At 37.7% G+C, this 23,648-nt stretch overlaps 1 protein-coding gene across 13 annotated transcripts in view; it reads left to right on the top strand.

Moving 5' to 3' along the window:
- The window catches only part of LOC109108070 (protein TALPID3-like), a 69,101-nt gene that overhangs the window by 21,545 nt on the left and 23,908 nt on the right, over positions 1–23,648 (top strand). For all 13 annotated transcript variants that reach the window (XM_042773614.1, XM_042773615.1, XM_042773613.1 and 10 more), the window contains 3 exons: positions 18,278–18,482; positions 20,370–20,480; positions 22,804–23,027. In XM_042773614.1, coding sequence (XP_042629548.1) covers positions 18,278–18,482; positions 20,370–20,480; positions 22,804–23,027 — 540 coding nt within the window. The remainder of the gene's footprint in view (positions 1–18,277; positions 18,483–20,369; positions 20,481–22,803; positions 23,028–23,648) is intronic.

Genomic DNA, 23,648 nt, shown 5'->3' with positions numbered 1-23,648 from the left:
TGTCTGTGGGTCTTTAATTTTTGCACTGTTGCTTTCCCATCGCTCAGGCCTTTGAACTATTATTCCAGACCTTCTGATTTGATCTAATCAGGAGTTTCTCTGTGTAAAAACAACCCCAGCCCATCATCACACCCGGAGTGCTATCATCTGCTTTCATTAGGAAATGAGTAAGATTGATCAACCGAGGCCTCCAGAGCTGTTTGTTACAATCATGTCAACAAACACATCCTCTATTTCCGAGATAGATTTAGCCTTTTCTAGAATCAATAAGCTGTGTATGGTACTGTACGAAAGCAGCTCATTTGTTTCAAATGATTTTGTGAGCATGTTGATCAGACTTTGACCTTTTCTGTTTGGTTTGATCATCAAATCGGCAAGTGTGATCAGTTCAATGTGCAAGCCATCATAAATACATCATAGAATTGAGCTGTTTTTATATTTTTGGATCTTTGCATACTTTTCAAGAAATATCTGACATGAAGCTTGTTTCAAAGTGCAGTGACCCCAAAAATGATTTGTATATATATAAAAACTTTTTTTTTTATTTTGTGATACATTAATAAGAATTTGAGGGAAAATGTGGTTAAAGGAATAGTCCAACCAAAATGAAAACTAACTGACAATTTGAATTTGTTTCTTCATAGATTTGAAGAAATGTAGCATTACATCACTTGCTCACCAATGGATCCTCTTTAGTGAATGGGTGCTTCTTCACTGGAGAAAGAAATATTATAGATATATATAGATATACGGTTTGATGCTTAAGAACATCTTTACGATGAATTTATTATAAACCATGCAGCTTTTTGTTTCACAACATTAGTTTATGGACTGGAGTCATGTTGTAGATTATTGTGATGTTTTTATCAGCTGTTTGGACTCTCATTCTGACGGCACCCATTAACTGCAGAGGAGCCATTGGTGAGCATGTGAAGTAATGTTAAGTTTCCAAATCTGATCCGATGATGTAGATTAACTCATCCTGAGGGTGAGTAGATTTTCAGCAAATTTAAATTTTTGGGTGATCTATTTCTTGAAGTGTCATGAAAATAATGCACAAAATTATTAATTGTCCCAAAAATAGACTTAATTTTCCTTGGGCAAAATTATAACCTTTGTGACATTTGACATTTCTAGTTTTTGCGAAACTCACCTAAAAAAGTTATTTTTCCACCATAATAGTCTTTTTCCCTTCTGCAGACATGTCAAGAATGGAAAACAAGCAGAAATAACATTAATATTTAATACTACTCATCTCAACAGCTGAAGTCATGTACTGTCTGTACTCCCTGTTCGTTTTTTCCCTGTGTTTTATTCCACTCTGTCTTCCCCCGTTTTGTTGACTCTACATTTTTGCAGAGTATCCAGCTGCCGCCTGTCATGTGCTGTGACCTCAGCTCTTTGCTGCTGATTGGTTAATAGAGACTTTGACAGTGCTGCAGCCCGACCGCCACCAATACCCCCGCAACCCGAGGTGTTTCGGATGGGTTCAGCCGTAATCACCTTCCTTCTGTCACATGGGCCGAGTGTGAACCCCCCTTCGCCCACCCCCCCACCTGTAGCCCATCTGTTGCGTGAACGAGACCGCTGATGGTGCTTCATTACAGAGTGTTAGAGGAATGTCAACAGCTGTACCAGACTTCCCTTCACACTTGCAGACTTAAAATAAGTAAGGGGAAAATGTATGTGTAAATTGTTTTCGCAGATGGCTTATTTCGGGCTTGACTGTGATGACGTTCACGCTAATCTTGAAATGGTATAACAGGAATGCTATTGAAATTCGACTAAAGAATGAAAGAATGTCATTGACAAACTTTCCTTTGTGATTTTTTTTTTTTTTTTTTTTTTATGCTGTAGGGGTAGTTCACCCAAAAATGAAAATTTAGTCATTAATTACTCACCCTCATGTTATTCCAAACCTTTTAAGAACTTTGTTCATCTTTGGAACACAAATTAAGATATTTTTGAAGAAATCCGAGTGCTTTCGGACCCTGCATAGACAGCAACACAGCTACCATGTTCATAAATATAATACTTCGAGGTTTGCTCAAATCCTTAATGCCAAGTATAAAAAATATCAACAGTGATGCTTGCCTTAGCTTTGCACCCATTTCACATGCAGTCATTAGTGGAGTAATATTACCAAACCATGAGTGGCATCGTCTCTGACATTTTCCACAAATGCTGTGTGTTGTGCATTGTAGTCTGGCATGGCATTAGATGTCTTCAGTGTGATTAGGGGATGGGGTCTGTTCTTTAAATAGAATGCCAATGAAGGAGTGCATGGTCTGATTGGCAGTGGCAATGTATAATTCAGTTTTCAACCCCCAGGTTTCAGAGTGAGTCTGTGTTCTGATTACTAATCAGCAGACTCGGTAACTCTCCCACCTCCTCTACGGCAAGAAGCCGCGACCAGCTATCAGCTGCTGTGTCTGTCATGAACTGTTGCGTGCCAATCTGGAGAGCTCCACTAAAAGAAGTGGGAGGGGGTGAGAGAAGATGCCCGTTACCATGGAGAAGGAGACGTGGGGTGATGGTGGTTGGTTGTAAAGTCTAGGTCTTTTTAGTCTCCTGATAGTCATGTTTTTCATTTCCTCTTTTTGGAGCCCTTCTGAATGCCCTTTCAGTCCATGAGAAAATACAGTTTGCTTCATTGTAGAGTAGATTTTGTGGCATTTTTGCATGTGGACAATTGCAGTAGTAGTCTGTAAACTAATACATTTTGATGTCCAATTTGTCCCTGTTTGTGCTGTTTGGAGGAGAGGTGCCCTGTGAAAAATATCCTGTTAGAATCACAGTAAAAACAGCAGCTTTTGTTGCCAGAAATTCATTGTGGTGACTTACAGATTCCTATATATTTTGCAACTTATAATTGTTTGTTTGATTAAGTGATGTACCGTTAATATACCAAGCTAGCTAAACCAAAAACTGCTTTTTACCTAAAAATGTAGTGATAACCAATATAATAATACAGGTGGTTGAAATAAGTCACATTATAAAACATAAACATAAAACATGGTCAATACATTAGGGTAATAAAGTACCCTTTTCACATTACTGATAGCAAAAATAAGAAACAAATGAATTTATACTGAATAAAACATAATCATATGTGATGCGTAACACAGGGACTTCTAGGAAAGTCTTTTTAATCTTTTTCATGGTGGATTATACACTTATTCATAGTTTTTACTTCCAAAAACCATACGTTTGACAGTATTTAACTGTCAAATTACATGTAATTTGATGTTAAACCACATACAACCAAACATATAAATTAAACCAACTATTTAAGCATTTTCACAGTATTTTTTTCTAACAAAAAAATAAAAATATAAAAAAATTATAGTGTGCTATGACTTTTCAGAGTACTTTTCATAGATAATTAGATGAAATAGGTGAAAAACGCATGTAGATTATCATAGTGACTCTATAGAATTTGTTTTGCAAGTAACCGCTGCAAGTTTTATGCGACAGCTGTCGTTTTTTTTTCCAAGTCAATGATTTTAGTGGCATTCTAGATGGAATGAAAAATGATGGCCTTGATTTTGTAAATTGTAAGTATTTCATTGCTATTTGACTGTGGAGGTCGATTTCTGGTCAGCGTCCATCTCTCGCTCTTGTTTTCTCACTGGTTTTGGCCATCTCTCGGCTATCCATCATATATCTCACATCTCATTGTGATTCTGTTTTTGTTCAGGAGCCAAACCTCTTTTTTGTTTCATCTGTCTGACCCGTTCACATTTCTGGTAATCAGAACCAGATCCTCGCTCCAGGAGTCCAGACGTCCCACAAGCCCAGGAAGGAGCCACTTGCCTGGGGTGAATTCTGGCGGTTTGGTTGTACTTATTCACATTCCATGGCACATTTTTTTGGAAGCGAGTTTAAAATCTCGCTGAAATGTGGGCCAAAGAGTACACTGAATCCACTACATCTTTCTAGCTTTCCTTTTTTTCCACTTTCCCCTTGTGTCCTCAGCATTTTACAGCTTCCCAGAAAACAGTGCCCAGCTTTTTCCAAATTTAAAACCCATTACTGAATCTTCAACTTCGTGTTCCCATCTTGTCTGCATGATAATCAGATATATGTAATATCCACTGAGGAAGTTTAGAGCAAGGATGAGTCATAGCTAGTGCAGTTTTAAATCGGAGCGCTTCATTCACACTCCTGAATGTCTGCGTCGTCTTTTTAAACGATGCTCATTCACACACGTTTGCTGGATCCGCTATAGTCAGGAGGACTCCTGCTGGTTAGTATGTGGAATTGCAGGCTGCTTCATGGATTTGGGTTTTTGCTAAGAGGTAATTGCATTCTTACTTGGTTTAAGCTCTTGAAAAGTCTGTTGACTGTACTATCTCGTCCTTTTTTACTTCATCTAAATCAGCGTCAAAATAAGTCACATCGCATCGATATTTCCCACATATCTCTGAAACACACATGCACCACAGTGATGCCTCTTTATTGATTATTGGTTCAGATGAACAAAACAGCTCCCTTCAAGTTCACCCCCTTAAATGGCACCAAAGTCAATATTAAATTAAAATAAATTGTATTTATTTTAATAATGCACGTTCCTAGATTAATTTTGAGATTCATCACTGCTTGTGATATTTCATTTCTTTGCTTTCAAAACTGCTATCATTTTCAGTATCGTCACGAAGACTTTTACATTTTTTGCCTTGTAGTCCAATTTTGCGTTTTCCTTTCCCAATAGTTAAATGAAAATCCCTCCTTTTTTACTTTCCTTTTTCTTTAATATTTTGTTTTGCATGTAAATGCATCATATTAGGGATGCACACACTTAAAAATATAGGTTCCAAAAGGACGTTTTTACAGCAGTGCCAAAAAAAAAAACATTTCTTGGTTCTCAAAAGAACCTTTTAGTGAACAGTTCTTAGAATTTTTTTTTCTTAGTGTGAATACAATTTTAATAATCTGAAGAACCTATCTTCCATTTTTCACAGGCTTTTGTGCAAAGCAAATGTTCACGGTTGTTAAAGATTCTCCATAGAGCCATTAATGTCAAAAGTGAAGTGTTTCATTTGCTTATAAATGCATTATATTATTGAACTACTCTTTTAAAAATAAAGGTTCTAAAAGGAGGTTTTCACACCAGTGCATAGAATAACCTTTTTTTGGTTCCCCAAGTTCTTAAGAGAACCTTTTTTTCTTCATGTGTGTGAATACCATTTTAATAATAAACCATTTTTAGGTTCCATGAATGTTAAAGGTTCTTCATGGAACTATCAATGCCTTTGTTTTTAAGTGTGAATTGTTGACTTTAACAGCAGACGCACCAAAGACCAACTTTTAAAACTCATTACATGCGTTGACCACACCAGACAGTTAGTCTAATGTATTGCAGCCTGTTTGCTAATGGCAGCCGCCAGTCCTGGCACAGATGTTGAGCCGTAGAAGAGAGCAGTGCCGCCCAAACTCCCTGTTCCTTCACGGTGATTAATGAAACCCCAGCTCACCAAGCTCCTCTCTCAGCCTCCATGGACTGCTTCGGTCTCTCAGGTCCCCGCTGTATTTCCTTCATGCTGTCAGATTTATACCAGAGTGTAGTGCATATTTATGAAGTGCACTTGCGGCTTGTTTTCTTACATTTACTGTCTGTGGCTCTGGATATTAATCATACGTCACTCACTCCCTCTGCTGCAGCTGTCGCTGCCCTTATGGACGTACACCAGCCTCATTATTGAGCAAACGCTCCAATTCTGCAGGAAGTAGGTCTAAGGAGCCAACTTGTACTTGCTAGGGTACTTGTGGTAAATGTTAACATTTAATTAGTTTCTTTAAAAGGACTTTATATTTCCTGCTGTATGCTAATATGTTTATTTAATATGCATATATCAGCTGTCCATTTTAAATTCCACCACTACTGAAGGCTTTCTACTGAAACCCATTGGCTACTTATCTAGATGTACTCAATGCACGCCCATAGCTCCATCCCAATTCTAGTAGTATACAAGTTGAAGATTAATACCCCAAATCAAGGTACACAGAATACATTGAAAAATCATCTTGGTGTCTAGATAGTGTACAGTTTTTCTAAATGTACATTCACACAAATTCTCGTGCTTCAGAATTTTTAGAGCAGTGTTTAATGGTAAATAATAATGAATTTTAAGGTCCCTTTAGCTGAATGCTTTTGCTGAGTACTGTGGTATCTATCATTTCTGATGGTGTGTAGTGCATCCTAGTACTGGCATATACTCTACTTCCTTAAAAACAAAATGAAAATTCTCCAGAAATTTAATAATATCAGAAAACAAGATATAATGGCTTAAACAACATTGAAACCTATTGACTTTCATTGTAAACAGTTCAAAATATCTTTCTTGTTCTACAGATAAAGTCATACAAGTTTGGAATGACATGAGAGGGTGCCAGAATTTTATTTTTGGATTGAGCTGTAGACATCTTCCAATCACCAGTGAAGTAGGTTGAATATAGGTGAGTGGAACACCTTCTGATAAAATATGTGAAATATGTTTAGGAATTGACCTATCCACTTGATCTATTTTCACCCTACATACTTTAAGGTGGCAGTAGTAAAACTGTGAAATGGGATGTCATTTGGGTCTAGGGTTCTTTTGATCCCAGCGTTCTTCAAAATATCATCTTTTGTGTTCTGCAGAGTCATAGTTCATTTTTATGTGAACAGTCCATTTAACGTTCATTCATTTGGTATGAATGTGTTAATAGACAGGATAATGTACCTTTAGCCTGTCATAACAAGCAAAATAAACCCCTTCAGGATGGTACAAGACCAACTCATTACATGCAGCTGTGTTCAGTTTAACAGAATGAAAGTGGGTCAAAATGCTGTTCAGTTAGGCTTCTCTTACTGTTTTTCTCCCAGTTTGAATTTGGTGTTGGAATTTTAAAGTGTGATGAGAGTTCTCATTGTCACTCCCTCTGCCTGCTGCAAGGATTTGCTCTAAATTTTATCTGACATAGTGAAGACTGCGTGTGATGTAACATCATATTTTCATAAGAGCTGCGCTCTTTTTGACGCGACGTGTCTGATTGCCGTGGGTGCCGTGGTTTCTGCTGCCGGGGGACGTTTCGGTCTGTTGCCCTTTCCGTCAATGGGGCAGGCCTTGGGGGGAGGAGCCCCTAGCGTGTCATTCCGATGTGACGAGCAGAGATGACACGGGCAGAAAATAACCTTCCATTTCAGCCCCAACCGAACCCCCTTTAACATCTGATGGAACCAGCCAATCGCAGCTGGCTCTGTTGCTAGGTAATAGCTCTGCCGCCCCTGTGCCTAATTATGTTAATATGAGGCGACTGCATACCCCGAGACGAGAAGAGAGATCGTACGGATGTGAGTGTGTTGGGGGATTGTCTACAGTGAGGGAGAGCGGCCGATATGAAAAATGCAAAGGCCAACTGGCAGAATTATAGGTGATGAGAATGAATCATCGTGGTCAGATTCACTTGGTTGGTTTGGTTTCCTCAGCAGGTGGTGGTTGTGAAAAAACAACTTGTTGAGTGAACAGGTCACATTAAAAAGAAAGATCAAACTCTCTTGTTATTTATCTGCGTTTGTCTCTTAAGATGCTGTCGCATTTGCAGAATTTTGTTTGGGGTCAAAAAGATAAAAAAAAACCTTTTATTCAGCAAGGATGCATTAAATTGGTTAAAGTGACAATAAAAAGATTTATGATGTACAGTACAAAGGATTTCTATTTCAAATAACTGCTGTTCTTTAGAGTTTTTTGTTCATCAAAGAATCTAGAAAAATGCATCACAGTTTCTACAAAAAAAAAAAAAACAGCAACAACTGTTTTCAACATTAATACTAAGAAATGTTTCTTGAGCAACAATTTTTTGAGCATCAAATCTTAAAAAAAAAAAATGGTCGAAAAGTTGTCTATTGTCAATAGTGTAATGGTGCACAAAGCACAGTTCATAAACCATACAGCTTTTTATTGGTCAGTGTGGTGAATTCATGTGACCAACTTAAACCTGATACAAAATCAGGTTCCAATTCCGATTTCAACTGTGAAAATTTGCCAAACAATGCAAACTGACCAGACCTTTGCCCCCTCTCTCATGTTGTTTTGGTAACATTGTCTCGGTAGAACACTGCCATTTTTGTTCCTGACAGTCTTTAAAATAATATCGGTTTTATATTTTTATATATTGTAAAATGTATTTTATTCCTGTGATGGCAGAACTGAATTTTCAGCATCATTTCTGCAGTCTTCAGTGTCACATGATCCTTCAGAAATCATTCTAATATGATTTGCTGCTCAAGAAACATTTCTGATTATTATCAATGTTGAAAATGCTTAATATTTTTTGTGGGAACCATGATCATTTTTCTTTTATGACAGGAAAGTTCAAAATAACAGCATTTATTTTAAATAGAAATATGATGTAACATTATAAATGTCTTAACACTGTCGCTTTTGATCAGTTTAATGCATACTCAATGAAAATCTTACTGACCTCAAACTTTTGAATAGTGGTGTACACAGTGCTCAATATGCAAATTTTATGCATGGCATTCCCAGATGAATTGGATTAAAAATCCACCACTTGGCCGGAATTAATCATGCATTGTAGTCAGGCCATGTGACAACAATGTTGCATTCTGATGTTTGCATACTGAGTGCTGTTTCACATACTACTTTTAAAATTAGCATAAAGCAGGATGAATTTAGATAAACTGGATATTTTGCCTTTAGTTTACTTTATGCACATTATAGTAGTAGTCTATTCCAATTTCCTAATATTATTGCTATTGTTTTGTGACTTTTCCAACGGTATCACGCATTTCCTCAGGAGATCTTCAGTTTGTGGACTTGCATGTGTCCTATCCTGGTGCACATACATCAGCCCTGTGGTGTGGCAGCAGCAGGCAGCGACGGACCGCTTGTCAGAGTGACAGCCACCAGAACACACACACACACACACACACACACACACACACACACACACACACACACACACACACACACACACACACACACACACACACACACACACAGACGTGTATGTGCTTGCATTAATATGCATGAACCCTGCACACATCACATGCCCCTGGTTGTTATTTGGGGAAAAAGACCTTTACATTAATCAAAAAATGCATGAGCTTTGTATTAAGTGAGATAAATATTAATGAGGAAGCGTGGTTTGGGATGGGCGGATGTAGTTTAATAACAAGCGTATGTGTGCTGGTGTTCGCTGAGGAGGATGCTGGGAAGGCCGGCAGGGTGCAGGCCAGTGAGCAGAATACTAATGAGACTGCATACCTTTGTTCTGTTCCAGCCCTCACGCTTCTCTGGAGTTTTCACATGCAGCCGAGCGCACTGGAAGAGCAGGAGAGGAGATTGTTGGCTGTGGACACATTAGAATCACATTCTTGTCCCTTCATAGAGCACATAAATAGCAGTGGTTTTGCTATCACATGCACAGGCATTATTACCTTTTCTGGGGCCAACACTACTGTAATCAAACTTTTCAACAGTAGTGCAATGTTGTTTGAATGATAATTAATAATAAATATTATTCATATAATGAATATGATCATTAAAATTGAAATATGAATAATAATTGTATATATAATGTTTATATCCCAGGTAATTTCTCCCATAAATGTACATTTCAGGGACATGACACTCAACACACATATCCGATGCTAGCAATCTTGTGAAAGGACACTTTGTGAAGGGTTTCAGTACATTCACTTGTTTTCAGAGCAACCTGTATTGACCAATCAAGATCCAGAACTGGAACTATTTGTTTTATAATTGCGCATATACATAAGAGAAATGTGCAATGCAACATTTTTAGAGAATTTTATTGTTCAAATATGACTTTGCATGAACTTCTTGTATGTTGACGAATGATGTTTGCATTCAGTAGTCTGCATGTGTGTTCTCTCCTCCTCTCTCCACTGTAGCTGAGCCTTTTCCAGCGGGAGTTTTACCACATTAGTGGACTCCAGTCTAAATGTCACCCACTACTGAAAGACAACTCCTCCTTGCACTGACCTTGATCCTGCAGAAATGTCACGGTATCCACCCAACCTTGAGATTACACTGGAGAGAAGGGACTATATTTGCACATGAAGACTCTTGCCATTAAAGATCCCACACAACCATGTGTTGATCTTTCTGTTTGTTTGGCTTTGAATGGCCCTTATGTTACTTTTACTCTCAGTTAATTTGTCTTTTTATTACACACTGGTGTTACAATGACTTGCAGGCTCACTGTGTTTGGTCTGCATTGTTAACTACAAGCGACTCTTTACATAGACGTTGCCAATAAAGAGTCATTTGTATTTTATACAAATAGGCTTCCTTATGTTAACTGAACACAGTTGATAACATAACAGACTGGCATTAGCATGTTGACGGTTGAACACCTGCAAATCTAACTATAGTGTTGTCATTTTTTCTTTATATATCATTGTCTGCACACATGCTGTTAAGCTCACAGGTGATTTCAATAGAGATTACATAGATGATTACCTAAAAAGGACACATTAAACTGATCAAAACTGATCAAAAATAGTTTCAAATGTTTTTATTTCGAATAAATGCTGTTCTTTTTAACATTGTTTTCATCAAAGAATCTTGGGGTGAAAAATCTGTCTTAAATATGAAGCAGCACAACATGTATTTTCATCACTGCTAATAAAAAGAAATGTTTCTTGTGCAGCAAATCAGCATATTAGAATGATTTCTGAAGGATTAGACTGGAGTAATGATACTGAAAATTCAGCTTTGCAACGCAGGAATAAATTACATTTTAAAATATATTCAAGTAGAAAGCCATTATTTTAAATTGTAATAATATTTTACTATATTACCATTTTAACATTTCATTGATAAAATAAATTCATAACATGAAAGCTCTACAGACTACTATCAAAAACAAAACCTTAATGAAACAAAACAACTCTGCTGCCTAGGATTTTGGCCTTAGTCTTTATGCAACAGCATAAGTATGTTTTTGGAAGAGAGTTAAAATGTCTGTTCTGGAAGAACATGAAAAAACCTGAGTTGTGTGCACATATTGTGACGGAAACCTTGAGGGATTGTAAGAGGAGTAATTCAGAGGAGAGTTTCATCATTCTGCTGTTGGATTCAGCACTGTCCTCCTCTCTGTTTCTCTCCTTCAGGCCCAAGTGTGTTCTGTCCTGTAAAATTGCTTTTAAATTACATTTCTAGGTTTCTCCCAAGATTTCTTACACTATGTCTGGAGGAGAGGAAATAAATATCCATTCGGAATATCCAATTTCATCTACTTCTGCGCTATGGACACTGACAGTGAGCTGGACACAACATTCAGGTCTTTAACCCTCACTGTTCCCCACTATAAAGATTAGGGCTGTCAATCTAACCTATACATTTCTTTCAGTTAATTGTATAGAAAAAAAAATTGAAAAAATGCCAAGCCATGCTTACCAGGAATTATCTATTGGGGCTTTTCCCAAAAGATATTGACATATGCAAAAAACTAATCAGAATATCGTTAATGATTAATCTGATCTGATCGACAGCCTAAATGAAAATGCATAGTTGACATCCTAAAATAAAATCTGTAATTATTTGATAGGATTCTCATGCAGCTATTTGGAGCACATTTACACTTCTGAAAACATAATAATCTGAAAAGCGGATATGATGAAGAGTGTTAAGGGAAGCAGGCACCCTGTACAAATCATGATAAATGAGTGCAGATGATCTGCGCTCACCCATGCTGTGTCGCAAGAGCGTCACGCTGCAGCCTCGGGCATCAGGTGGCCGGATTTAAATATCGAGGGCCGAGGCCACATCTGTTGCGGCTGGTCTGGCGTAGAGAGCCGGTGATGCTCAGGTCTGTGTGTACGAGATGACATTTAGATGAGCGGGGGTTTACCCAGCAGCTGTGCAGACGCTGGTTGGCATGATGGATGATGGGTCCTGTTGCCTAATGTACAGCACAGAAAAATAGTTGTGTGCTGTTGCTCGAATGCTTTGTGGGTTTTTGCAGGAGGCAATGGCTCCATTCTAAACCAGAATCATCTGTAGTTTATCTTGTGTGTTTGTTTCTATAACAGCTTTATGTTTACCAGAGACAAATGCACAAGCTTAATTCTGATGTATGCCAACTGTATACTATACAGTATACAGTGTACACTGCAAATTTGGTATACAGTAGTTTTTTTTAATATTATGCTGTGTTGTTGTCATATGACCTCATTATGAAATTTATTCCATGTGTGTCTGGAAATTAATTTGGTTATTTTTTATTTTATTTTATTTTTTACCCAGTTTGAGTAAAAAAAAACAACAACAACAACAACAAAAAAACATTAAACTGTCAAATAATTAATCAAATTTTAGGATGTTATCAGTTGATATTGCTTCTGGTTCATTCATCACCATTGGAAATAGTGGTCTAGTAATGCTAGACAATATTACAAACATTTGACATCCATACAAATATTGTATTCAGTATACAGCAGCACATAACTACATACTGCAAAACGTATGAGTAGTATGGTAGTATGCATTCCAGACCTATATAGTCTGGAAGAGGAAGACTGTATGGTTTTGGATTCCTACTACCATATTCCTACTACTATTTTTGCAGTCTGCAATATGTATAGTCTCATATCAGCCTTGGATATAATAGTCCTCTTTTAAACTGTATGCTTTTGGATACATAATACTTATCCAATTTTTGCAATATTTGTAGTGCTATATCCGTATCTATAGTCTTGGATATCATCTTCCTCTTTTAGACTATATGATTCTGGATGTATACTACCATACTACTATTGTTTTGCCGTATGCTGTATATATAGTCTCGGATATCATCTTTTACTTCTAGACTGTATGAGTCAGGATGCATACTACAATACTACTATTTCTGCAGTGTGTATGGTCTTACGTGCATATGTATAGTATCATATATTTGCCTCCTCTGTTAGACTGTATGGGTTTGGAATGCATACTGCTCATACTACTTCAAACTACTACTATTATAGCAGTGTGTATATTCTATATAGTGTAGAATATATATATATGTATATATACACTACTCATTCTTTTTTTTTTTTTTTTGTGTTTTAGTATGAATTTGGAACAGCATACAACATTCTACTCTGACTATATCTGCCATATAACTATGCTAGTACACAGTTTAAAGCATTAGTTGCATGCACAGTCATGCGGAGAGTCTTCTGTATGGGTTTGGAATGCTTGCTACTTATACTAGTTCATACTATTAATATTTTTGTAGAATGTATGTTGTGTGCACTATTAGGGATGCACAATATATACTGGCCGATAATTAATGCGCGTTGTTAACTGACAAGCTGCGCAAATCCATGCTGATAATGAACTTGGATTTGCGCAGCTTGTCAGTTAACAACGGCTCTGTGTAGTAACAGCTGCTCTGTGTGAAATCACACACCTTATGGAATTTACCGCTGATTAGATAACCGGCTTTACTGACGAGATATATCGTGCACCCCTATGCAGTATGCATTTCTTGAAAGTTAAACATTTTGAAGGTACCATGTATTTTTATTTGTTTATTTTGATAAAGCTGTGTTTAATTGTCTGTTTTGTTAAATGCGGATAATGTTTGTCATTGAAACTGTCACCTTTATAAATATAGTCAGCAGTCAGAAACCCTGCTGTTTTTTGTTACCCTGGTCTCCCTTGCTCCACGTGAGGTGCCACCACACTGCAGTGAATAACCCACCTGCCCCTGACATTTCACTCGTCCTCTCACAAATAGCATCTCTTCACCAGACCGCACGTTTGAAGCTCATGTGGCTTCCTCCCGCCACATTACTGAAGCCCACTGTTGCTTTTCCTGAGGAATTGAGGTGAGAACAGTGGGAAACCTCGCCCTTCCTCCACCCTCTGCTTTCCAGTCTCCTTTCACCTATTCAGAAAGAGGTTTTTCCCCTTTCGTTTCTGCTCTAGATCTGCTGTGACAGACAAATGAAGCCCAACACGGAGCGCTCTTATTCGTTCTTTTTCGTTCTTTGTTCTATTTTTGCTACGAAGCTATGCAGCTTTTGGATGATGAATCGTTCTTCTCTCTGTACTCTTCAGAAAGAGCGATCCTCCAAGCTTGAGGTTCGGCTTCTTGTCGAGTTAAACCTCAGGTGATGTCTAGATCTAGATGATAAAACCGAAAATGTGGCACATGTTGATAAAACACTCTTTTTCTCTTGCAGCTGACAGAAAGTCGATATTCAAGTTGGGAAATTCTCGGAATGTGTAATTATTATCCCTGACAATCTGACAGGTGTCACCTATTGATTATGTTTTCATATTTGCACACAAACAACCTTCTAAATGATTGTAACGGAGGGGGAAAAAATCTATATTTTGTTTGGCAGCACATCAAAAGGACATCCATGCACATTTTTAGAATGGTTCCTATCATCATACACACACAAACATGGTTGCTCATTAAACCCCACACTCAGAAATATCATCTCTCTTCATGGAAGGAGACATCAGCGTCGCATGACCTCTAGCAGGGCGTTCTCCTTCCTTGCCTTTCTGTATCTTCACCCTGATCAATTTGAGCGAGATCAAAAAGCCCGACATTCCCTCTTCAAATGGATTAGCTCCTTTTGTGGCATCTTAAGCGTGCTGTGTGGAATACATCAGGACAACTGCCGCCCCACGCAGCACTGCTCTCGCCTTCATGTTTATTTATTGCGAAGCCCCTAAAAGGCAAAAAAAAAAACACCCGTTTCCTTTCCTGGCTTCCTGTCAGCAAATGAAACCTGGGGACAGAAAGGCTGCTCTGATGAGACTGATGTCTAATGCATCTGCGTGTTGTGCATCTGTTGCCAAGCAATGGATCAAACACAGCACTGTCTCGAGTTAACGCAGGCTTGCCAACATCAGACTGTTAACCTTGAGAGATTTCGGATGTTTGTCTGTATCATATCCGTCACTTAAGGGCAATTTATGAGACCTGTGATGTTTAGAGGCATCGTCTGTCAGTAATTCACGATGAGAAAGATGTTCTTATCAATAGTTGAAATAAATTTCACATATATATATGTATTAGTTTTGGATTTTTTTATTGTTGATAAGGGTGGACAAATATATTACAAGCAACTAGTAATAAAACTAGGTTTTAACATTTTATTTCTGTGACTGTTGCTTGTGCGTAACTCACTGCAACAAATTCTAGGTTTTATGGATATATTCAATTGCATTGCTGTGTGGTTGCTAGGGTATTATGGGTGGTTGCTAGGGTCCTCTGAGTTGTTCCTAGGTGCTTGCCTGTAATATTCTAGTCACTAGATATGGCTCTGGTCCCTCAATCAGTACGTTTACACAGCTGAGTAAGGCTGCTCTCTGCCTGCTCAGAATTCTGTGTAAAGACGTAATGCTGCATAAAAGCCAGACTAAATAATTCCTGCTCTGACCCACCTCAACCCCTAGTATACAGTGTACAGTATACAGTTATAATTGCTGTGTAAATGCATTCATGACACCTCTAAGCAGCATTAAATAGCCTGTGTAAAGACACCAAAAGGCCTCTTCAGAAGCAATTCAGTGCCACCTTTGCAGTGTAAATGTTGCATTAAGTTTGGATCGCTCTCCAAAACAAGCCATATTTTGAAGTACTATTCAATGAATCAGTGAATAGTACCTGTATGAATCATATCATGTATCATATATATATATATATATATGGGAAAAGCATCTGGCCCCAGGTTGTGTCCATATCATGGAATCTGACCCTCTTAAAAAAAGTTTAAAGACCCCTGGAATAGAGGTTTGTCCACATCTAAGTATTATTACATTGTGCAAGTTAAAAGCACCACAGATGTTTCTTCTGTTCTTTGTGCACAGGCAGAATGAATGGCTCTCTGTGTGTGAAGTAGAGTAAATAGATACGTTTCTGTGCACGTCGGAGTGTTGATGAGAGCGAGCACATAGTTGTTTGTTAACCGTTTCGTGCCGCAGAGCCTCAGAAATCTCAGATGGGAAGGCTGGCGCTCTTTGCACACCATGTGCCCAGCTCTTGAGACTGTACACTGTCTGTCTTTCAGCTCTGACCTTTGTTTTGAACGCAGCTCTGGGAGCAGTTTCTGTCCCTCCCTCTCTATCTCTTTGTCTCTCTGTATCTCATTTCTTTTTCTTCCTTGTTCCAGTTTCCTTCCCGTCCATTCTCATTTTTACCACGCTTTGTATTTCCTTGTCATCTCTTCCTTGTTTAAATTTCCTTCTCCTCTTTGTTGTGCCACCAGCTTCTCTGTTTAAAGGGGGGTGATCAAACTCAGCATTTTATTTTCCTCTGTATGCATTCTCACACGACAGGTTTCCTTTCTCTCTGTGGCTTTAAAAGAGAACATGGATCTTTAAAAAAAAAAAAAAAAGCCTGTCCAAGGAGGTAAGAGCCAACCTGTGGGAAAAAGCAATCAGAGAAACATGAAACTCATATTAACACAAAGGACGATATTTAGCACTCAGACCAACACTGATACTGGGGGAAGAATTTCATGGGCTGATTTTATTGATATATATATTATTATTAACATTTTAATGTATAAATGTGTAAAATGTAAACATAAACAGATAATATATATATATATATATATATATATATATATATATATATATATATATATATATATATTATATATATATATATTATTATATATATAAAAACTATATTATTGTAGTCATTATTGTTGCAACTGATCGTTATGAGTATTATTTCTGCAGCCCCATCCACCTTAATATTTCAGCTCATATCAAATATCTTATTGGCTGTGATTTTCATGTCACACAACATTTTTTTGCATTCAGTATATAGAACATTTAGGGGAACATGTGCTAACTGGCTTATAGTCCAAAGAAATCTCATTGCTCATAAATGCAGACGTTTTATTTATGTAAAATGTTATGTTTTATGTATTTTTCCTTTTTATTCAGAGGTGAAATATGACTTGAGCATGTTTTGGTGATTCACCTCATAAGATTTGCAAACCTGCAGCAGCTCATTAAGTGAACAGATTTTAACGTCCTGTTTAAATAACCTCTTTTGCTCTCAGCATGTCAAGGAAAGTAGGTGTGATCTGCCTAAAAGTGTCTTTTGTAACATTTTAAATTGGTTAGCATGATCTTGGCAAACTGAACCCGTCTCGGGGTGATTAATTGCTGCAACATTAGACAAGCACTGCAGTGTTGGAGAAATGGCCTTCACAGTAACGTTAGATGAGCTGGCAACACAAGACTGTGAAAACAGTCCAGACTAAAAGCCCTTGGCTGGAACCCGATAAACCCCTTCAGCTGAGGACACTCAGGCCCCTTCATTACAGTGCACTGACGTGCCAGTATAAATAGATATTTCAGCTTCAGTCTGAGCTGATTGGGGTTTTACGCCTGATACTGCTCATGTGAAATGTGTTGTAAACACTGAGCTGTTCAGACAGACAGCGGGAAGTGTGCATAGAGGGCAGATTAACAGACGTCCTCCGGCAGCATTTCAGGCTCCTCGGAAGAATAAGGTGAACATCACTTGTAGACCACCTCAGCGTCCTTAAGCTGAACTCCATATGGTAATGCACAGTGCAGTTTTAGTATACTCAATGCTAAAGCGATAAGTTGAAAATGTGGAATTTGGAGATAAACGCCTGCTATCCAGTTGTTTTCTTGTGGCAGCTCCCAGATAATACCAATGTTTAATAGATACTCTATATACCACATTTTCATTGAGTAAATTGAATAAAAATTGTGTAAACAACAAAAGAATACACCTCGCACAAAAAACAAAAACAAAAAAAAAACATCATTTTGTGCAGAATTTTTGAATGTTTTTTACAGGCTATGGTGGCGTGCATGATCTTTTTCCCCCTTCATTGGAATATATATTGTGTGAAATAAACATTAAATTCTCAGCAAATTTATAATTATTTAATTTTATATTATTTAATTGTGTTATCAGCTTTAACATTAGCCACTTTTGAAACAAGCTAAATGAAACTTGGTTTGAAAAAAATCTTAAATTTTTGCATAAGTGTCAGTTTATGTAAGAATGTTTGTACAAATTATTTACACAGAGCAATGTTGAAAATCAAACATGGTTATTTATTATTAAATAACAATAATTCTCAAAATTATTTACACACACATTTGATTTGGATGTTTCCTCCCAGTTTGATCAAGCATGCTGAAAAATTATACTGAATTTGGCTTTGTGTATGAATGTACTGTACCTGATGTAAGATTTAAAAAAAAAAAAATCTGATCTTTTGCTGTCTTTATTATTTCAGGAAAATCCAGACGCCACCTAAAACATCTGTTGCTCTTACTGGAAGTGTACAACCTGAAGAACCAGCTTTTATGAAGCCACAGAATGAACGGGAGAACCAGGCAGAACATATATATGTGGCGTCTTCCAGCTCGGCTGTGCAAAGATCCAGTGAGATGCTGCAGGATCTGGGGCGGCGTAAGAATGAGATGAAGAGTCTACTGCAGGTGAGAGCTTTAGAAATCAATGCTGACTTTCATACTTTCACACTCTGATAGTCCTGCTTTGGGTTTAGTTACAAGAATGGATCTCTGCAGTGGCATTGGCCAAACCAATTACAACTTTAATTGCATCTACTAATCTGTCGATATTCTCAAACAGGTCAATGCTAAAAAGTGGCTTTGCACATTTAAATTTTGTAATCAGCCTTTGTTATATTATATCTATCTGTCTGTCTGTCTGTCTTATCATACATGCATATACATACATACATATGAATGTGTATCTATACAGTATATATATATATATATATGTGTGTGTGTGTGTGTGTGTGTGTGTGTGTGTGTGTGTGTGTGTGTTTATACATTAAATACGTTTGTGGTCATTCCTATGCTTTACAAATGGAAGGGTTATAATGATTTACAACATGGTAGATGCTATCATCAGCCTGTGAGATCACAGATATACGATATTATTATGCAAATTTATTTAATTATTTACTTACCTAGCTTCATAGCCAGAGAGTGGACGAACTCTAGGGTAAGGCTAAAAGCAACCTAATGTTAGTGTGATCTATTAATTACACATTATATCTTTCCAGCCCAGAAGTGCATAGATGTTATGTCAAAAATATTATATTAAACTAATTTTAATATTAATATAATATGAAGCTATCTACATTGTATGATGAATAAATCTCTTAAAATTAGTTGCACGTACATCTGCACTTCATAGTTTATGATGAGAGAATTTTGCGAGAGAGCAGAATTCAGCCAGCGAGAGCGCACTGAACAACAAAACTCTGGTGTTTCAGCAATGACTCATCTGAACGCTTCTGATTGGCCATTATGTTCATAAATTCAACTGAATGGTGTGTGATTGGTTATAATGCGCAACACTGTAAAATGCACAGAAAAAGAAGTATAATGGAACAAATAAGCCCTAATATTTATTAGATAATAATGCTAGATTTTTTTATAACACATGAATGACAAATCTGTCAAAAGCAGCTTCACAATAATAATTAAAAATCAAGATTAGGAATAGTAATTTTTGTGTTTAAATTTGACTGATGGCTATGACATAGACTGTCTACTGGTATAAATGGTATAGCAAAATGTCTACTGGTGGGCTACTGTCACACTATATGTGTATATATACATGATCATACCGCCCTGTCCAACTCTTGGCATTGATCAGCAGGTTTCTGGTTATTTAAAGCGACCCAATGACAGTCAGAGTGTTGAGCTCCGAATTAAATTAATCTAATTGGAGAGGAACCACTGATGAAATCAAGCCGAGACACGGAACCGAGACATTTGTGTCTCATTGACCAGAAACCAATTTTTCCAATTGTTTCTTCCCTTTGCCTCCCACACCAATAAATTACAGCGCCTCCTCGTTCTTACCAAATGTGCCACTGCCTGTTTCCATCCATTACTGTCACCCTCGCTCTCCCAATAAGCCATTGAGTTTCCAGGCACGTCTTTTGCGACTGAAAAATTCCATCAGCCCAGAATAATGTAACATACAGCAAATGACACATTAGCATATAATTGAGGATGCAGGATTTGAATGCTCTTTGGCTGCTGTCAGAGAAGCGTTGTCTGTCTCTCTCTTTCTCTGTCTCTCTCTCGCGAACTGAGACAGCCAAGTCACTAGTCTTGCCGTCTGGCCTGTTTTAATGCAATGTCACTCACACTGCACACTATTATGTGCCTGCTCGCAATATCCCTTAATTTTTGGTCCAATTTATGAATACAAAAGTGTTGTACAGGTACTAAAATGGTTCATGTAATTACTCACTGACCAGCATGCTTTGCATATATGTGAAATCTAAACTTAATTTTGTAGTTTGCAACTGAGACTCTGCATCTCGGTCCTTGTCCTTCCAGACTGCTGATGCGTTTCCTGTGCAGAATGCCAAGTCGACCCAGAACAGCAGGAGCAGCCATCTCGCCCCCTCCGCCACGGCCCCGCCTCCCTCCACAACCCCCATCTCCATGGTAGGTTCCCATGGCAACCCCATCCTCTGCAGTTCCAGGTTTACGAGCCTTCTCCTCTGTGCAGTTTCTATCCACAACAACAGAATGACACAATTGTACCTTTTGTATCCTGTAATTTCAGCCCTGCTGTTATTCAGAGACCGCTCCGGTAAATCAGTGTTATCACTCGTTTACACCTGGGCTTCAGAATAAATGTGCAGCACCCCTCCCAAATGCAGCCACAGCAAATTTCGGGATTTGTAATTTTTTTTGTTATTGTTTCTATTTTTTTTGTCAGAGTCAATCATTGCATCCACCGATTTTGGTTCCAGTTTCTATGTGTTCAAAACGTTGAACTATAGAAATTATCACACTATGTACTTTAATCTACCTATCCGTCCGTCCGTGTTATGTAGACAGCATGTTGAAGCCACTCAGGCTGCTATTTTCTCCTTCTCGGAAAGCGATGATGTAGTCATGTAGTGGGTTTTCCAGAAAATGCGTGGACTCTCTTGACCATACTTCTCATTAATACTGCCGTGTATTGTGCATGTTATTTTTTGATAGACATCAATTTCGTGATATTCAGATAATGTGGATTTGATTATAAGGTAATGGTTATTTATTTCTAGCAGACGAATATTTAGTGAAGTGATTGATGCTCATGAGTGTGTTATCTCGATGTTTTTAGATCTAATATTCCAACCGACAGCCAGCCAGTTTTTCACTGATGTTATATTACAAGCGTAAGAGGGAACTATGTTCGATTTTTGGGTAGTTAATACGAGCTGGAGACATTCTAAATGCTTTTTTTGGTAATCAGTATACTATTATTTTGTGGCTTAAATAAAGTACATGTCACTCAGAAGCTGACATTTTTGGCTTGTCACAAATTCATTAACTTTTAAAAATCAAGTACATTTTTTAACAGGAAAGGAGGGGTATAAATGAACAAAGTTGTTTTAATTGTCTCTTGTAACAAAAATATTTAATTTAAAATGCAGATTCTGTTGTAAATAATAGTGAAAAATCACTTGTTTTCACTATTATTTAAAAAAAACCTTTGCAGATAGATAGATATACAAATAGAATTAAATTCACTCTATCCTAGAATTTGCAGATGATCTTGTAAACATCTTGTGGATGTGCCCCCATGCCCTCCTTTGCTTAATAACACTCAGTATATCATAAGAACAGAAAGTACTGCTGTAAGAAAATCTATCAAAGCACCTGGTTAATAGTATTCTAGTGGCTGAATGTTTGACACGAGCACAGGGTTGAGTTTAGAGAGTCCCTTGTCAAGGCGAGCCTGCCAGAGCAGCATCTGCCGGCCCATGTAATGGATTTATGGAGCTCCCTGACAGATTTATATTCAGGAGAGGATGAGAGGGAGAGACAGCCAAGGCCCCTGTTGCCCACTTTCGTGCTTGCCGAGAAGGGACGTGACACGTATACTATAGGGAAATATGCAGCAGTTCAGGCGAGATTTACACCGGGATAGTGCAACAGTCACCTGTATTAGAGCTTGAACTTATTTTTTAAAATAATGAATAGTTTTATTCAAAAGGCGTCCATTCATTTAATCAATAGTGACAGTAAATACATTACAAAACGTTTATATTTCAAATAAATACTGTTCTGTTGACTTCTATTCTTAAAAAATACATATCACAGTTTCCACAAAAATATATTATGCAGTATATGGGAAATGTTTCTTGTGCAGCAAATCAGCATATTAGAATGATTTCTGAAGGATCGTGTGACACTGAAGACTGGAGTAATGATGCAAAAAAATTTTTTTTGCATCGCAGAAAATAAAGTACATTTTAAAATATATTTAACTAGAACACAGTTATTTGGAATTGTAATAATATTTCGCAGTTTTTCAGTTTTGACTGTATTTTTCATCAAATGAATACTGCCTTTCAAAAACATGACAACATTTAATACAAATGATCACTTAATAATTTATAATTAATTATTATAATAATGTTTATTGTGTATTATACAAATAATATATATCACCAGTCAGCTTTTTAATAAGAATAAAATCTGTTTTGTAGTGAGGCAGATGAAAATATTGCCAAAGCAAATTAAAATCTCAACTACTGGCCAGTCAGCAAAAAAATTCCTGATGGCTGAGGCCTGAAAATGCTTCTGAATGCCTTTTGGAAAAAACAACAGCGCTCACCCTAATGGCTCATAGCAGCATTCCATTAAACATATTTATCATATTGATTCTCTGGAGCGGCTCCCTTGCAAAGACAGTTTGTTTTTCCCCTCAAAATATACACAGTCATTTAAATGCATCCAATATCTTTCAATCTTCCCTCCTCTCTCACAGCCCCCAGAGCCGGTTGATGCGATTACCATCAGGGCTGCTTCTTTAAACAGACCCAGCATTCTGAAGAGCATCCAGCCGCCCACATCCATGTTTGAGGATGCAGGACTGGTCCTGAGGCAGGTCAGGCAGAGCAAGAAGGTTCTGGAAGAAAACCTGGAAACCATTCTGAGAGCCACAGATGGAGAGGTGCTTCACACGCAGTTAGAGGCACTGTCGAAAAACAGGTATGATATGTCCATGCACAAAAAAGTGCCACAGTATAACACCTTTTTTCCCCCATTTTTCTTTACCACTTCATTTAAAAACCGTAATATAAGAATACAGTGATCAGATAGCATCACCGAAACATGGTACCGCCACAGTGATTTCTCTGTAAAGAGTTTTTTTTCTTTTTTTTTTTTTTTTCTCATGAGTATCATTGTTGACATCAGGGAAAAATCCAGCACAAGAAATTGCTAGTAGTAAAGTATAGCGCTGTAGCACATTTCCCTGTGCCTCTGAGAGCGCTGCTGGTTAACTTCTGCATGTTTTTATGCTTCTGAAAGTTTGGCTATGCTGAGGCGGTGAACCAGTGTGCGATTTTGATTGACAGCTGGCCTCAGAGCACACTCCAGGCAGGTAAGGGCTAAGCCAAACGGAACCATCACCGTGATTGGCATCTGTCAGTGGAGGCCTCTACCCAGATGCTGCCAAAGTGGTGCTCCATCTCAATATATTCCCCCCGTAACATCACATCTGAGAGCAGGGCATGCTACCACCTGAGGTTAATAGCTCTGGCATCACATTAAACCCCACACAGAATATTATATTAACGTTTTTAACAAAAAGGCAAGCACGTTTCAGCC

The sequence above is a fragment of the Cyprinus carpio genome, chromosome A17 (genome assembly GCF_018340385.1).
Source record: "Cyprinus carpio isolate SPL01 chromosome A17, ASM1834038v1, whole genome shotgun sequence".
NCBI lineage: Eukaryota > Metazoa > Chordata > Actinopteri > Cypriniformes > Cyprinidae > Cyprinus > Cyprinus carpio.
Note: the sequence above shows the minus strand (reverse complement) of the source record. Positions and strands in the feature narration are given on the sequence as shown.